Consider the following 16008-nt stretch of genomic DNA (forward strand, 5'->3'; position numbering starts at 1 on the left):
TAATTTACTATTACCTGTTCCATGGATATGACCTGGATGTAGATAGAGAACTAAAATTGTGACTAAGCTGCTGTGTCAGCAGAATGAAAAGAAAGATTACAATGTGAAAGTCATCATCTTTTGTCCACATGAGAGGAACACCTTCTCAGCTGTTTGATTTTGGCATGAAACAGTACGCAGCTGAAGTGTACACTATAATTGAATACAGAATCTTACTGTTAAAAATAACACATTTAAGATCTATCATATTTCATGGATGTCAGGGAATATTTAAAGAACAGGTATTTTACCATTTCAGCCAATCATGAGAAAGAGAGTAAGGCCAGAAATTACTCAGAATTTACATTTTCTCCTTTGTGACACAGTTTACAAACTACACGTTTCTTTCCAATCCACCAGTACCACCCCATATCATTCCCATTTGCTGGGATACACCACCTTTGAGGCTTGGCACTGGTTGCCCCCAACAGGGGAAGTGAAAACACCTGTGTAGACAGATGTGAACAAAGAGAAGCTGGAAGGATTCAACAAGTTAGGGAGTATCCTCAGATACATTTCAAGTCAAAATGCCAATGGGAAGACGAGAAAATGGATGAATGGTTAAATGTTTGCAAATCTGGGACACAGTGGTTCTGCCCCATTATTGAAAATATGGATCTTTGGAAGAATGGATGGGGCTGAGTGTTTCGACATCAGTAAATTTTCTTTAAAGACCATCACTAAAAAAACTGGAAAGAAGATTTAGAGATTTAAATAAACTTTTTTTAACATAAAAAAATATCAAAAAAGGCTCAAGCTTAAAAACAGATTTTGACTTCCTTTCGCAGGATTTCTATCCTGGTCAGCTCTTCACCTTATAATAGCCCCTATGTGATGCCAGAGATCAGGGGAACTGCCACTTGTGTAAAAGAAACTAAAAATGTAATCACATTTGGGAGACAAGTCCTTTGGCACTGGATATATGCTCCTGCATTGATGAGAAATGCAGTCTACCTATTTACTCAAACTTGACTTAGCAGCAACACCCCTTCACCATAGAGACCCCATTGCAAATATTATGCAGATAATAAAGGAACAAGAGGAAGGTGCACTAAATGTGGAAAAGCAAAGAGACAAAATGTATCCAGGTCACTTAGTTGAGAGCATCAGTAGATCTGCAGAGCCAGTTAATGAATAACCCTGAAATGATAGCCAGGAGGGAGTAAATAAATTTAATGTATTACCTGAAAGATAATCAAGACCATTCACAAAAGCAGTTCTAGTTTCCTGCTGACTGCTACAAGAGTGATCCATAATCTTGGCAACAAACACCAAACTGAACAAATTCCAAACTCCAGAGTCAGATTAGGCACAATTGCAAATTTATAGTGCGTACTTATACCTTTGGATTTGTCACAGGTATTGACACAAAATAATTTGGTGGCTTTCTTCTTCCTTCTCCCACTGGAAGGCTTTTTCCTCTCACTTCTTGGGTTCGGTCTCTTTTATGCTTTCGACATCGTGTTTTTCGACTTCTCTGATCGCACTCTTCATTATGAACTAAATAAAGCAAATTACATTGATATTTTTAATCTGACTAGTTTTCTACAAGAAAATTTGAAATGACAAATTTCCAAGTAAGATTTTTAAATTGTATATGAAGATTTAAAGTAAAACAATCAAACCAAGTGTTGTTATTTCAGAGTATAGCATTCTCAATTTTGACATACAAAAAACTGCAATAACAAAGATTATCTTGGTCATCAAATAAAGGGAAGAAGAAAAAGTCTCCATATTCTATTTCAATTAATATCTCATACTTTTCAGACTTGAATCTACAACAGCAAGCCCTAGTTTCTTACACAGCTTATTGCTTATTATTATTGACTAAACCCACCATGGCGATTGAGTGAGAGGAAGGTAAAGCTACTCCAGAATCAACATGATCCGAAGGCATCAGGATTAAATTATCTTAACAATATCACAGAACCACAATATTCCTTCCCTTTGTTCCTTTTCCTGAAGGCATTCTCATCAAAGGGCAGAAAAGGAAAATACTATATTTCAAATCATTATAAAATGCCTTTGATTTCTACTTTGAGCAACTGGGAGGATCTTTTCAGCAGGTTGAAAATCCACATGTTTGTGGCTAATCAAATCTACACAGTCATAGTCATTTCTAGAAGTTATACAAACAAGTACAAGATGGATCCCACTTTAATGCATTCAGGTACAACGCATTTCCATTGAACTGACAACAACTTCCATTTAAATTTAATATAGAAAAAATTTAGATATAGCACAGTAACAGGCTATTTCAGCCCATGAGTCCGTGCTGCCCAATTTACACCCAATTAACCTCCACCCCAGGAAAGTTTTGAATGGTGGTGGAGCACCCTCGCAGACATAGAGAGAACGTCCTTTCAGACAGAGTAGGATTCAAATCCCAGTCCCGATGGCTGGAGCTGTAAAGGCGTTTCACTAACCACAATGCCATCCCTTTATATAGACTTTGGCCCAGTAACAATAATCCCGGGGAACTTTACAAGATCATAATCATAAGAAAACGTGACAAAGTTTATACAAGCTACGAGGGCAAATGAGAAACCGTTTAATGGGACATCTTAAGGAGGAAAGGTTTGTAAAGGGAAATGATAGCTTTGAAGGGGAAGTTTAATTCTTAGACACTTTAAATGTGGATGATAATTGAAGAACTGCAATTCAAATGTGCAAGAGGTTGCAGAGATCTTGGAGTGATGAAGGGGGTCTTGGAGATTTAAAAAAACATGCTCCAAAAAATTATTAATTCATTAGCCAACATTGACCAGAAAACATACATGATGAGTTAGATAGGAATTCATACAAGCAACAGCTTTGAGAAATGTGCTCATTTTTACTGAAGGAAGAAAACAGAATGTCATTAAGGAGTTAGTGAAAATAATGGGCAAGTGTTTCAGCAGATTAGATGAGATCATGTGAATATGACAAATATTTCAGAACAAGTAGTAGTAGGAAGGCTCTCTGACAACATGAATTTCCTATTATAAATGAATTTCACTATGATATTTAAAAGCTGAAAATCAAAACAACTTGATATTCGAAGTTAGGAAAATTTAAGTCACCGGATTTTATCTTTAGATTCAACATGAAAACAAAAATTGGTACATAACAATTTTCCAAACTAAAAATATTTCAAGTTGCGAGCTCCAGCACAATCTTTCCTCCTATATCAATAGATTACATTTTTTGTTTTGTTTTTTGATCAAACTGACAGTTTTCCTCTGAGTAGTATTAAGCTTTGTAAGAATTGTAAAGCATTTGCTCTCATCCAAGGTGTAGGTTGCCCTGTCTGACATCCATGAATAAAACACAAATCTGCAGATGCCGTGGTTGAACTAAAAACACAATGCTGAAAAAACTCAGCAGGTCAAGCAGTGTCCTTTATAAAGCAAAGGAAAAAATACATAACTTATGTTTCAGGCTAGAGCCCTTCATCAAGGTACATCTTGTACCTTAAGTTTTCAACACTTAAATGTCATTTCATCTCCCACACAATTAGCTCGAACTTTCATTCTGGACATAATTCACCTTGATCAAATCTCACCTTTACCAATTATCCAGTTTTTTTTCCTTGCACGTTTCCAAATTTTACCTCCAAACACGGCCTATGATCATACATAGGAATCATGCCTATGGCAATTGATTAAAACAAACCCTCTCCTTTGCTTCACAATCAATTTGTTCCTCACAAGGCCATGTATCTAAATTCAGCTATTGCTGTGTTGTCTATTTTTACACGATTTAATGAAGAGGTTTTATCAGCAGTTTGAAGATTGTCAAATTCCATCGACAACCAGACTATGGAGAAAGCAGATTACACAAATTTTGTCCTTGGTTTAATCGTGTTGTAAAAGGAAAAAAAAATGTTTTCTTGCATCTTATTCAATGTGCATCTATTTCTTTTTGGAAGTGACTGCAAAAAGCTCTCTGATCTCGCATAGTTGGATGGATTTTGGCCACTATAACACAATCGCATCTTCATGAACAGACCCACCTGTAATGGAAGATTCTAACCTGTTTTTTTTTTAAAACTTGCAGCTCTGGGTTCTGCAAGGCTGAGAACCTGCTTGTGTTTTAGAATCAGCAGACATAAGCTAAATTCCACCAAGGGGCCAGAGGTGCTGTTATCTGACGAAAGGACATCTGTGTACCAAGAACATTTAATCTTCCTGTTTGTTTTGGTCACAGACTGTCAGAGGCCTAGCCTTGATGCAAAATAAACCATTATATTCAAAGTGATAAACTGAAAATTATGTTATTCGTTAATCGCCTAGCATGCTAGCTTGCTTGCTTATCTTTCTTGCTGTGCTGGGAATAGGTGCTTGGGTAAGCAGTTTTTGGGTAATATAAGCCATGGTCCCACTGTTGAAGTTTGAGACTCTCCAAGAGGTGGCAACATCTCTCAGCAAGAAGAAGAACTTCAAGATTCCAAACCGACATCCCGGTCCGGGGAGGCGGAGAAGCTGCTAACCAAAACCTACTCCAAGTGTGCAGTCATCGCCTCGCTTTGGCAGTTGGGACCAGTCCAGGCATTGATAAGTATAATTGGGAAGGGCTTGCATATTGTAGTGTGAATTCAGCTTTAGATTTAGTATTAAAGACTTGTGTAAACTGAACTGCTCTCGGTGTGGGTGTCTATTTTCTTCTGGTAGCTCAAACTCCGTGACCAATCTAAAACAAACAAAGTGAGAGGTACAAGTTTACCCAAGACACCACCTTTGAAGCATAATTTAAAATGCATCCTCTTATGATGGCGTCTTTGTCAGCAGGCAGTGAAATACTTGAAAGAATATTTACCCAGTAAACATTTACAATAGGGCCATAGCAGGTTATACAGTTAATTCTGGTTGAGTTTCGAGACAATGGTCCACTCTCCTGAATAATATCATTTAGTCAATGGAAGGTATTTGAGATCCCCCCCTCATTGGACAGAGTCATTGAATTATTTTTTTTAAGGTAACATCCATCAGTCAAGCCTGAGCACCATCAAGGTTTTACTCCATGTAATCCCTGCTTCATTACCTGAGGAATTACAAAATAGGAAGGGGAACAATAGCAAACATCTCTGTGAAGCAGCAGATGCAGAAAATGGTATTTGGATGGTTCCTTGTGGATTCTGGATTCCCAGACTTGGTTTGCCAAGTTCAAATGAAGCCACACTTACCCTTGCAAGCACTCACCAAATCTGTTGGCATTCATCTTTTTTTAAAAAAAGGTGACAATTTAAGACAAAAGATACCATTAGCTACTATAGGGCTAGGACAAGATGGCACCAAATTGTTCAACATTTTCCCCAACCAGAAGCCCTGGATGAACAATAAAATCTGGAACCTGCTGAGATCCAGATCACAGGCATACAGATCAGTACAGAAAACGTGTGAACAAATAGCTCCTGGGTGAAGTGGAGATTCAGGATGAAAATGGAAACAACAAGGGACACCCAAACAGCTGTGGCAGGGTCTAAATGCCTTAACCTGCTACAAAACCAAATCCAGTGAAGTAGAAGATGGCAAAGCTTCGCTCCCAGAGGGAACTTAATGCCTTCTATGCCAGATTTGACCACAGTAACAGCAAAGAACCACTCCTCTGCCTGATGATCTCATTCTGTCCGTATCTGAGGATGACGTGTGTGCTGCCTTCAGGAGAGTGAATCCGAGGAAAGTATCTGGCACGGACAGAGTACCTGGCCAAGTATTAAAAATCTGTGCTGACCAACTTTGCAATGTATTTACGGATATTTTCAACATCTCACTCCACCAGGGCATGATACCCACCGGTTTCAAACAGGCATCAATCATACCGGCATAGTAACCTGCCTTAATGACTATTGACCAATAGCACTTATATCAACAGCAATAACGTGTTTTGAAAGGCTGGTGCTGAAGCACATCAGATCCTTTCTGAGTAATGACATGGATATGTTCAAGTTTGCCTTTTGTAGTAACAGGTCTACTGCAGATGCCATCTCACTGGCTCTACATTAAGTCCTGGAACACCGGAACAGCAAAGATGCATACATCAGGATGCTCTTTATCGACCACAGTTCAGCATTGAACACCATCGTCCCCTCAAAACTGATCAGCAAACCTGTGAGTTAACACCCAACTGTGTAATTGGATCCTGGATCTCCTCACCTCCAGATCACAATCAGCGAGGATTGGCAAGAACATCTCCCCCACAATCTCCATCAGTACCGGAATACCACAGGACTGTGTTCTTAGCCCACTGCTCTAGTCACTTTACATCTACAATTGTGTGACTTAGTACAACAATAACAGCATGACAAATACCACAGTAATGGGTTGTATACAGAAAGGTGATGAGTCAGCATACAGGGAGATTGAAAACATGGCTGAATGGTGCACCAACAACCTCGCACTCAATGTCATTAGAACCAAGGAGCTGATTGTTGACTTCAGGATAGAAAAACCAGAGGTACACAATCCAGTGATCATTGGGGATCAGAAGTGAAGAGGGTGACCAAATTTAAGTTATTGGGAGTCACTATCTCAGAAGATCTTTCCTGGACCCAATATACTAATAGCATTATGAAGAAAGCACGTCAGCACCTCTACTTCCTCAGGAGTTTGTGGAGGTTTGATATGACACCAGAAACCCTGATAAATATTTCTACAGCTATGTGGTGGAAAGTGTGTTGATGGGCTGCATCACACTCCGGTATGGGGAACACCAATAACCCAGAACGCAAAACCCTTCAAAAGGTAGTGAACACAACCTAGGACATCACAGTCAAAACTCTCCCCACTATGAAGAACAGCTACGGGGAATGTTGTCTTCGGAGAGTGGCAGCAATCATCAAGGATCCACACCACCCAAAACTCAATCTGTTTTCATCGCTGCCATCAGGAAAGAGGTATAGGTACCACAAGACTTGCCCCACCAGTTTCAGGAACAGCTACTACCCCTCCACCATCAGTCTCCTCAACAACAAACTCAATCATGGACTCATTTAAGGACTCTTACTTGTGCACTTGATTGAGAGAGAATGAAAAAAAAGCAGTCAGTATGTTACAAGCATTATCTGTTTACAGTTCTTTATTTCTTTTTTAAAATATTTTATTTTTGGTTTTCAAACATATCACTTGTACATTCTTTACACAAAATAATCTATATACCACTTACAAATAAATATAGACTTTCTTCTCTTTTTTTATAAAAATGGAAAAAGTACAATTTTAAATTCCAAAACAAAAAAAAACATTTCAGCACCACCCCCTACCACCACCACCATTAACCCCTTACCTTTAACTTAAGCAAGATAAACAGATACAGAGTCTTTTTGCCTACCGCCGAGGCTCACGGTCTATTTTACTGGTAAAAATAGTATAAGGTTGAGGACAGATCATGCGTTTACAGCAACAATATTACATTTGTGCACGAATAAAGTTCAAATATGGTTGCCAGGTCTTCAGGAATGTATCGTGTTTGTTTCTTAAATTATAAGTAATCTTTTCCACAGGAATACAACTGTCCATTTCTGATATCCATCTCTTCAGAGAAATCAGTGTATCTGATTTCTACGTGATGACAAAACATTTCTTAGCTATCGCCAATGCAATCATAGCAAATGAGATTTAGAACTCAGTTAAATGATTACTGAGGTCTATAAAATTCCCCAACAAATAATTCTGGATTGTCAGAGGAGTTGACTCCTGTACTTTTAGATAACACTTCTGACACTTCCTGCCAGAAAATATTTACTTTCACACAGGACCAAATGGAATGGAGAAATGTTCCTTCTTCTATTCCACATCGGAAACATCTGTCAGATATTTCAGGCTTTGATTTATGCAATCTTTTGCAGACTCAAATATAATTGATGAAGAAAATTGTATTGCACCAAACCATACCTCGCATTAATAATCAATGTTAACCTTTTTTTTTTTTCTTTTTTTTTTTTTTTTATAACACCATTCAACCCAGGAATATTCTGATATGTTCACTGCTAAATCTGCTTCCTATCTTTCCCTGGACCTATTACTTCCGAGCTTTTTCCCAAATGTCTGGAGGATAAAAATAAAATTGAGTAATAAACTTGGACATAACACCAATCATAAAATGTGTTCTAATTGACTCAACCCCAGAGGGGTCATATTGTTTCCAAGTTTCTCTTAAAAAAGCTCTTAATTGCAGATAGCATTCGGGGGGTGGGGGGGGGGGGCGGTGGGATATATTTATTTGAATGATATTAAAATTCCATCCTTTTACAATCTGCAATGTACCTAATCTCCTTCTGGGACCAAATATTTAAAATCCCATAATGGAGCCTTTATAGAAATTCCAGTTTTCATTTCTATTAAGTCATTGGTGTCTTGCCATATTTTAACCAAATGAATCAATATAGGATTAGAAGACTTTTTCTTAATTAGTTTCAAGTTCTACCTATAAATAAAATCTTTGAGTGATGCTTCCTCCAACCCATGTAGCACCATATGTACCCAATTTGGTGATTCAGATTCAAAAAAGAATGCCAAAATCTCAGCTGTTAAGCCAGATGGTATTTCTTAAAATCCAGAAGCCTCAAACCCCTGATTTGCAGTCCCACATCAATTTGTCCAATGCCATCCTCAGCACTTTAATTGCCTAACCATGCCATTTATTTTTTTAAACTTATTTGATGAATACATTTGTATTGATTGGAACAAATATTGGATCTTTGGTATGATCCTCATTTTAATACAGTTAACCCTTCCTATTAAGGTCAAGGGCAGGTCCTTCCAGTTCTGCAAATCTTTTTCTATTTTTGCCAATAAGGGAGAATAATTCAATTTATATAGATTGTTCAAATTGTTATCAAGCATGATTCCTAAATATTTAATCCCATCATTTTTCCATTTAAGCTACTGTTTAAAGCACTCATAATTTTGGTTTTTTGGTAAAATTCCACTTTTTTTATATTTATAAACCCTGATATTCTCCCATATTTTATTAAAATTTCCTGTAATTTCTCCATGGAACATTTGGTTTCAGACACATATACAGCCGTACCTCATCAGCAAACAAACTAATCTTCTGTTGAACTTGTCTGGCTTTGAAGCCTTTAATTTTAGGATCACTCTGATCATTTCTGCCAGAGGTTCTATTACCATCACAAATAGAACTGGAGAAAGAGAGCAGCCCTGCCTGCTTGAACAGTTTAATGGGAATATTCCTGATACCTGGTTATTAGTTATTATTTTTATCTGTGGATTTTGGTATAGAGCCTTAACCCAATTTATAAACTTTTCCAATGTTTTAAACAAAAAGACTACTCAAGTCTGTCGAATACCTTTTCTGCATCTAGAGATACTACTATATTGGGGTCCTTCTGTGACTGAGCTAAGTGTATTATGTTAAATAGTCGCGCCAAGTTATTTGACGCTTGTCTCCCTTTAACAAATCCTACTTGATCTACATGAATTAATTTAGGTAAAAATTGTCCCAATCTGTTTGCTAATGCTTTTGCTATTATTTTGTAATCTACATTCAAGAGATATCGATCGACAAGATGAAATTTTCATAGGATTTTTATTCTTTTTGGGCAACACAGTAATTATTGCTATTGAGAAGAAATCTGGTAAATTTCTGGGTTTTCACTGCCATTACATCCATTAACAACTCTTTAAATTCTTTATAAAACTCAACCAGAAATCCATCCTCACCCGGGGCTTTGTTAGATTCCCTGGTAAATTGTAAATCTAATTCCTGTCTGTCCTCATCATTCAACTTCAAGAGTTCCACTTCATCTAAGAACTTATCTATTTCAGCCTCATCCTCTGGTGAGTCAGATTTATATAAATTTTTGTAATATTTTTGAAATGTTTCATTTATCTTTTTGATTGTATGTAATCATGTCACTTTCCCTTTGTTTAGCATTTATAGCTCTTCCTGGTTCTTCAGTTTTCAGTTGCCATGCAAATACTTTATGTGCTCTTTCTCCCAATTCATAGTATTTCGGTTTTGTATTTAATATAGTATTTTCTATTCTATATGTTTTTAAGGTCTTGTATTGGATCTTCTTATTTTCCAGGGACCTATATTAGTCTTTATTTCCTGTTCTTTCATATTCCTTTAATAATTCCCTATTTCCATCTCCAATTTATTTATTTCTGCATTAAATGCTCTTTTAAATTTTTTGTATATTAAATAATTTGTCCTCTCAAATATGCCTTTAATGTATCCCATATTAGAAAGCTATTGTCTGTTGATCCCAAATTAGTTTCACAAAAAAGTTCAATCTGTTGACATATAAATTATTTAAAATCCTCCCTTCTTAGTAACATCGTATTTAATCACCATCTGTATTTATTTTCCTCCTTCTCCAATAATTGTACTCCCAAGGTTAGCGGCAAGCAGTCGGAGTGCAGACTAGGTAAGTATTCAGTTTTTACTACTCGATCTTTCAGACTTGACTATAGCAAAAGTAAATCTATTCTGGCATATGAGGTTTTTTTTAAATAAAATGAATAGTCTCTCTTTAGGGTTAGACTGCCTCCATACATCCATCAAGTTTAAATCTTTCATATATAAGAGAGTCAATTTAGCTGCCTTGGCTCTTATTACTGTTTCTGCCAATCAGATCCAAACAAAAATTAAATTCCCCTCCAATCAATATATTTTTCCTTCCCTCTACGACTTTTAAAAATACATCCTTCATAAAGACCTTGTCAGCATAGTTCGGGGCATAAATATTCATTAACGTCCATGATTCTGAGTAAAGTTTGCCATTTATCATTACATATCTACCCGTCTGGTCCATGGAGACATTTTAAACAGCAATCTGGATGTTCTCATTAATCAAAATTGCCATGCCCGCTGCTTTTGAATTGAATGAGGAAGAGAAGACCTGCACCCCCATAATCGCCATAATTTGTCATGTGTGTGTTTCTTGGAAAATACTATGTCAACTTTTATTTTTTAAATATGAGAGTATTCTTTTCCTTTTGACCAACCCGTTCAAACCGTTGACATTACAATTTATAAACTTCAATGACATCCATAGTAACATTAAAAATTCTGTGCAAATATACAAATATGTAAACCGTTTCATGATCTGTGACTTCACCCTAAAAATCATACAACATCTGCCCCAGCAGTGATGTAGACAGGAATTCCCCAAGGCCCACGAAGAAAAGCCCACGAAACCCTAAAGCGCCATCTTGAAAACTATCTCTCCACCCATTTACACCATTATCCCACTAAGCCAGAGTTGTAACGTGCTGTATCTTCAGAACCTTCTTTCTCCAAGCTCCCTGAGATGTAGATAGATTAGAACTTTGACATTTCACCATAAAAATTAAGATGACTACCACACAAAAAAAAGCTTTACTATGTCCTTAAATATCTCATCTTTGCTGTTCCTATTCATAGTTATTGAATAAACTCTTACACTTCTTTAGATTTAAAATATCTTCTATTGCCTTTGGAAATATCCACTCTCAACGTTGGTGGGTACAGCATTGTATATTTAAAGTTCTTTTCTCAGAGTTGCCTCTCGACCACATCAAATTGTCTTCTTCTTTGAATCACCATGTTACTAAAGTCCTGGAAGAACATGACCACTGCATTGACCCATTTCAAGGGAGAACCAGAGTTTCAAATATTTTCATAAGCAACTCTTAGGATCATCTCTCTATCCTTGAAGCTCAACAATCTCCACAGAATGGGTTGAGGGCCGGCTTCACCCATTCACCTTGGTCCCAATGTTTGATAAGCACATTCAATGTGGACTCAGTCACCAAGTTCATCGGTATGAAGGACTTGAGGAATCCAAGTCTCGAAGAATTTCATGGCATCTCTGCCTCTGTACCTTCTCTCAGGCCAACAATTCGCATAGTTCCTCCGACTTAAGTTCTCTATATGATCCAACTTGTCCAAAAAAAGCTGCTTATCTGTTGTCCATTGTTCAACTAGTTTCTTTAGTTCTTCAATTTGTTTATCGTGTTGGCCAAGATATTTCTCGGCACTGTCCACTCTTTCATTTCAATCATTGAACAGCTTCACCCACATCTCTCACTGTAATGGTAAGCTCTTTAATGGTATTCTCCACACTTGTAAAACGTTGACCCAGACCTTCAATCTCTTGAAGCAGAGTTTCAAAGTCTGGTGTTCATTGAGAGGAGGCATCTCCATCCACACTTTCGGCCGAGGCGACTGGCGAGGCTGGAGCTTTTTCAAATCACGGATTTTGGCTTCTTCCCATGGGATATTCCAGTCATTCTTTGTTTTTTTACATTTTATTTTTCATTTGCATCAATATGTATATATAAATTCTTCATCATATAACAAAACAATAAAAATGATAAAAAAAATTATATATACATTTTTCTTTTGCTCTCACCTCCCCCAAAGGAGAAAAAAGAGAAAACACCTGAATTAATTTATCATTCACTATTTGTATATTCCTAACATATTATTCTATCCTGTACATATTAATTGGGAGGAGTGGGTGTTATGGATGATCTGGATAGACTCTTACTGATGAAATCCATATATGGTTTCCAAATCATATAAAAAATCTCAGGTTGATTTCTTAAATTCTAAGTAATCTTTTCTAATGGTACACAATTTGGAATTTCAATATGCCATCTATCCAATCTTATAAAATTATCTGACTTCCTTGTTACTGCCATACGTTTCCACACCACCGCTATTGCTACACTCAAAATTTTCATTGATATTTGTCTAACTTCAATTTGGTATCAGTGTCATATAAATCACCAAGCAAAAATATTCTGGGATCTTTTAGTATCTGCATCTTCATAATTTGTCGCAATAATATTAAAATTATTAAAATTAAAATATTAATATTAAAATATGTCCTGCATCGGACTTGTCAGCCACAAACGAGCCTGCAGCTGACGTAGACATTTACCCCATCCTTAAATCTTCGTCCGCGAAGCCAAGCCAAAGAAAGAAAAATTAAAATCTTCCCAAAATGTTCCCATTTTTTCACAAGACCAAACTGCATGCAATAAGGTTCCTGTTTCTTTGTTACATCCGAGGCATGTCAGAACAATTGAATTAAGTCCATGTAATTTATACGGAGTCTGGTATAATTGGTGTAAAAAATTATATTGTACCATTTTGATATCTAACATTAATTGTATTAGTTACACTCTCCTGGCACAATCTTGACCAGGCCTCATCATGAATTTGTATATTTAAATCTTTTTTTAAAAAACATAAATAGTTCCCTTTTCTGCATTGTGTCTTGTAATTTTATATACAAATTAGTAATAAATTTCTCAACAGATGTATCAATTATTAAATACTCAAATGGGCTCTGTTCCGGAAGTCTAAAATTCATGCCTAATTTCTTTTAAAAATATTATTTAACTGATAGTATGAAAAAAGTTTTATTTGGTATATTGTATTTCTCTTTCATTTGTTCTAAAGTCAAGAAAAAATAAACTAAAAAACAATTTAATATCCTCTTTATCCCATTATTGTGCCAGATATCAAAGAAAGGATTATTTAAAGTAAAAGGAATAAGAGGATTCAGCTTTAACATCATCTTAACTATTTGGTAGTTCTTAATTCCTCTTTGTATATGAATTTCATTCCATATCTTGAATAAATGTTTTAAAATTGGTACTCCTTTCAAAAGTTCTTTGTTCCATTTTTACAAAAAATATTCTGGATCAGTTTCTCCTATATTATTCATTTCAATATGTACCCACGCTGTCTTCTCCCCAGTTTGATAACAGGAGGATAAAAATCTTAATTGGGCTGCTTTATAATAATTTTTTTAATTCGACAACCGTAATCCTCCCTGATCAAATTTCCAAGTTAGTTTTTTTTTATCCTTGGCATTTTATCATACCCAATAAATGTTCTTACAACACTTTTATTTAATTCTTGAAAAAAAAAACTTCATAGGTATAGGAATGGATAATGACTGAAATAAATACGGCAACCTCGGAAAAATATTAATCTTTATCCAATTTTACCCTTCCTATTAAAGTTATTGGTAAATCTTTCCCTCTTTAAATCTTCATTAATTTTTTTTGTAATGGTAGATAATTCAATTTAAATAAATTATTTAAATTTCTATCAATATTAATTCCTAAATATTTAATTGCTTCCTTTTGCCACTTAAACTTCATCACTTGCTTACTTAATGTATAGTTCCCATCATTCATAGGCATCAATTCACTCTTTCCTACATTGACTTTATAACTTGATATCAAACCATATTCGGCCAATCGTACATTTAATTTCTTCAATGATATTTCTGGTTCTGTAAGATATATTACATCATCTGCAAAATTGCTAATTTTATGTTCTCTATCTTCTATCATCAAACCCTTAATCTCATTATCTCTTCTTATCACTTCTGCCAATGGTTCTATAGCCAATGAAAATAAAAATGGTGATAATGGGCATCCTTGTCTAGGTGACCTTTCTAATGGAAAAGATTTAGATATTTGCCTATTCATGACCACCTTAGCTTTTGGATGATTACACAAAGCTCTTATCCAATTTATAAAATCATTTGGAATTCCAAAACCATTCAATACTTTAAATAAAAAGTCCTATTCTAGTCTATCAAATGCTTTTTATGCATCTAAAGCCACCACTACTGCTGGTATCTTTTCTTTCTGGGCTACATTTAATAAACAAATTTAACTACATTGCCCTCAGATCTTCTATGTTTAATAAAGCTAGTCTGATCCATATTTATTAATTTAGGCAAATATTTAGTTAATCTGTTAGCTATCAATTTCGATAAAATTTTATAATCTGTATTTAATAATGATATCCATCTATAAGAGGATAGTAATAAAAGATCTTTTCCTTTTTATGGACCAACTTATTAATGCTGTTTTAAAAGATTTTCTGTTAAGTCATTAGAGTCTCTCATTTTATCCAAAAGTCTAATTAAAAACAGGATTTAACAACTCCTTAATTTCTTTATAAAACTCCAGAGAGAAACCGTCCTTTCCCGGAGCCTCATTAAAATATCATACTTCAACATCCGTAAAGGAATTGAATAATTTCGTTTTTTTCATCGACATTTAATTCAGGCAATGTAACTTGTGATAGATATTCATCAATTTTTTTCCTTGACCTTTAAAGATTCAGACTGATTAAATTGTTTATGAAAATTCCTAAAATCATTAATTTCTTGCATTTTATTTGTAATTTGACCAGTTTCTCTTTTTGTTGCTATTATTGTTCTTGATAATTGCTCTGCTTTGAGTTGCCATGCTAAAACTTTCTAGACTCTATCACCTAATTCATATTTGTCATGTGTGCAGTACATCTCTTTCCACTTTAGAAGATTGCATTGTAATAAGTTTCAACTTTTTTGATTCCAATAATCTTCATTGCTCTTCATTTTTATGAAGATGCAATTCCTTTTCTAAATACAATGCATCTTTGTCCAATATGATCTACTTCTTCAATATATTCCTCATTTTAAATGTGTAACTTATTATTTGTCCTCCTAAATAGGCTTTCAGAGTTTATATAATAAATTCATTTGCTACTGAGTGTTCATTAATTTCTAGAAAAAAAAAATTCATTCTTCAATATTAATCTTTAAAAGATGTATCCACACTTCTGTAATTGAAAATTTTTCATTAAAACCTTGTTTCTCAGAGAAACACGATGTGTAGCAATTCTGCCTTGCCCACAATAAAAGAATCATGTATGTACTCTGACAATAAATCTGAAATCTGAATCTGAAAATCTGATCTAAGATGTATGGTCCTGTCAAAACCAAGGCCAGAAGCAAATTGTTGTTGTGCTTCAATGGATAGAAATCTCTACTTTCCTAAATTCTGGACAGCTAATTTTCTGAATGGTTCAGGTCAAACCTGTCATTAGGTTCCAATGCTGTTGTGTTCTTGACATTGTTCATTCTGTAGCATAGTATAAAAGTTATGATGTTGGCAATATTCATAGACATGATTTTGATCCATGTGTTTCTTGATGCCATGTGAAATTACAGGTTTACTGGAG

The 16008-nt window shown here is 35.4% G+C and overlaps 1 protein-coding gene across 1 annotated transcript in view; it reads right to left on the reverse strand.

Annotated features, from left to right (window-relative positions):
* LOC138755331 (A-kinase anchor protein 7-like) overlaps positions 1 to 16008 on the reverse strand; it is a 73106-nt gene that overhangs the window by 48310 nt on the left and 8788 nt on the right. Inside the window, exon 3 of the mRNA XM_069921120.1 lies at positions 1382 to 1539. Within this exon, the coding sequence (XP_069777221.1) occupies positions 1382 to 1539 (158 nt within the window). The remainder of the gene's footprint in view (positions 1 to 1381; positions 1540 to 16008) is intronic.

The sequence above is a fragment of the Narcine bancroftii genome, chromosome 2 (genome assembly GCF_036971445.1).
Source record: "Narcine bancroftii isolate sNarBan1 chromosome 2, sNarBan1.hap1, whole genome shotgun sequence".
Classification (NCBI taxonomy): Eukaryota; Metazoa; Chordata; class Chondrichthyes; order Torpediniformes; family Narcinidae; genus Narcine; species Narcine bancroftii.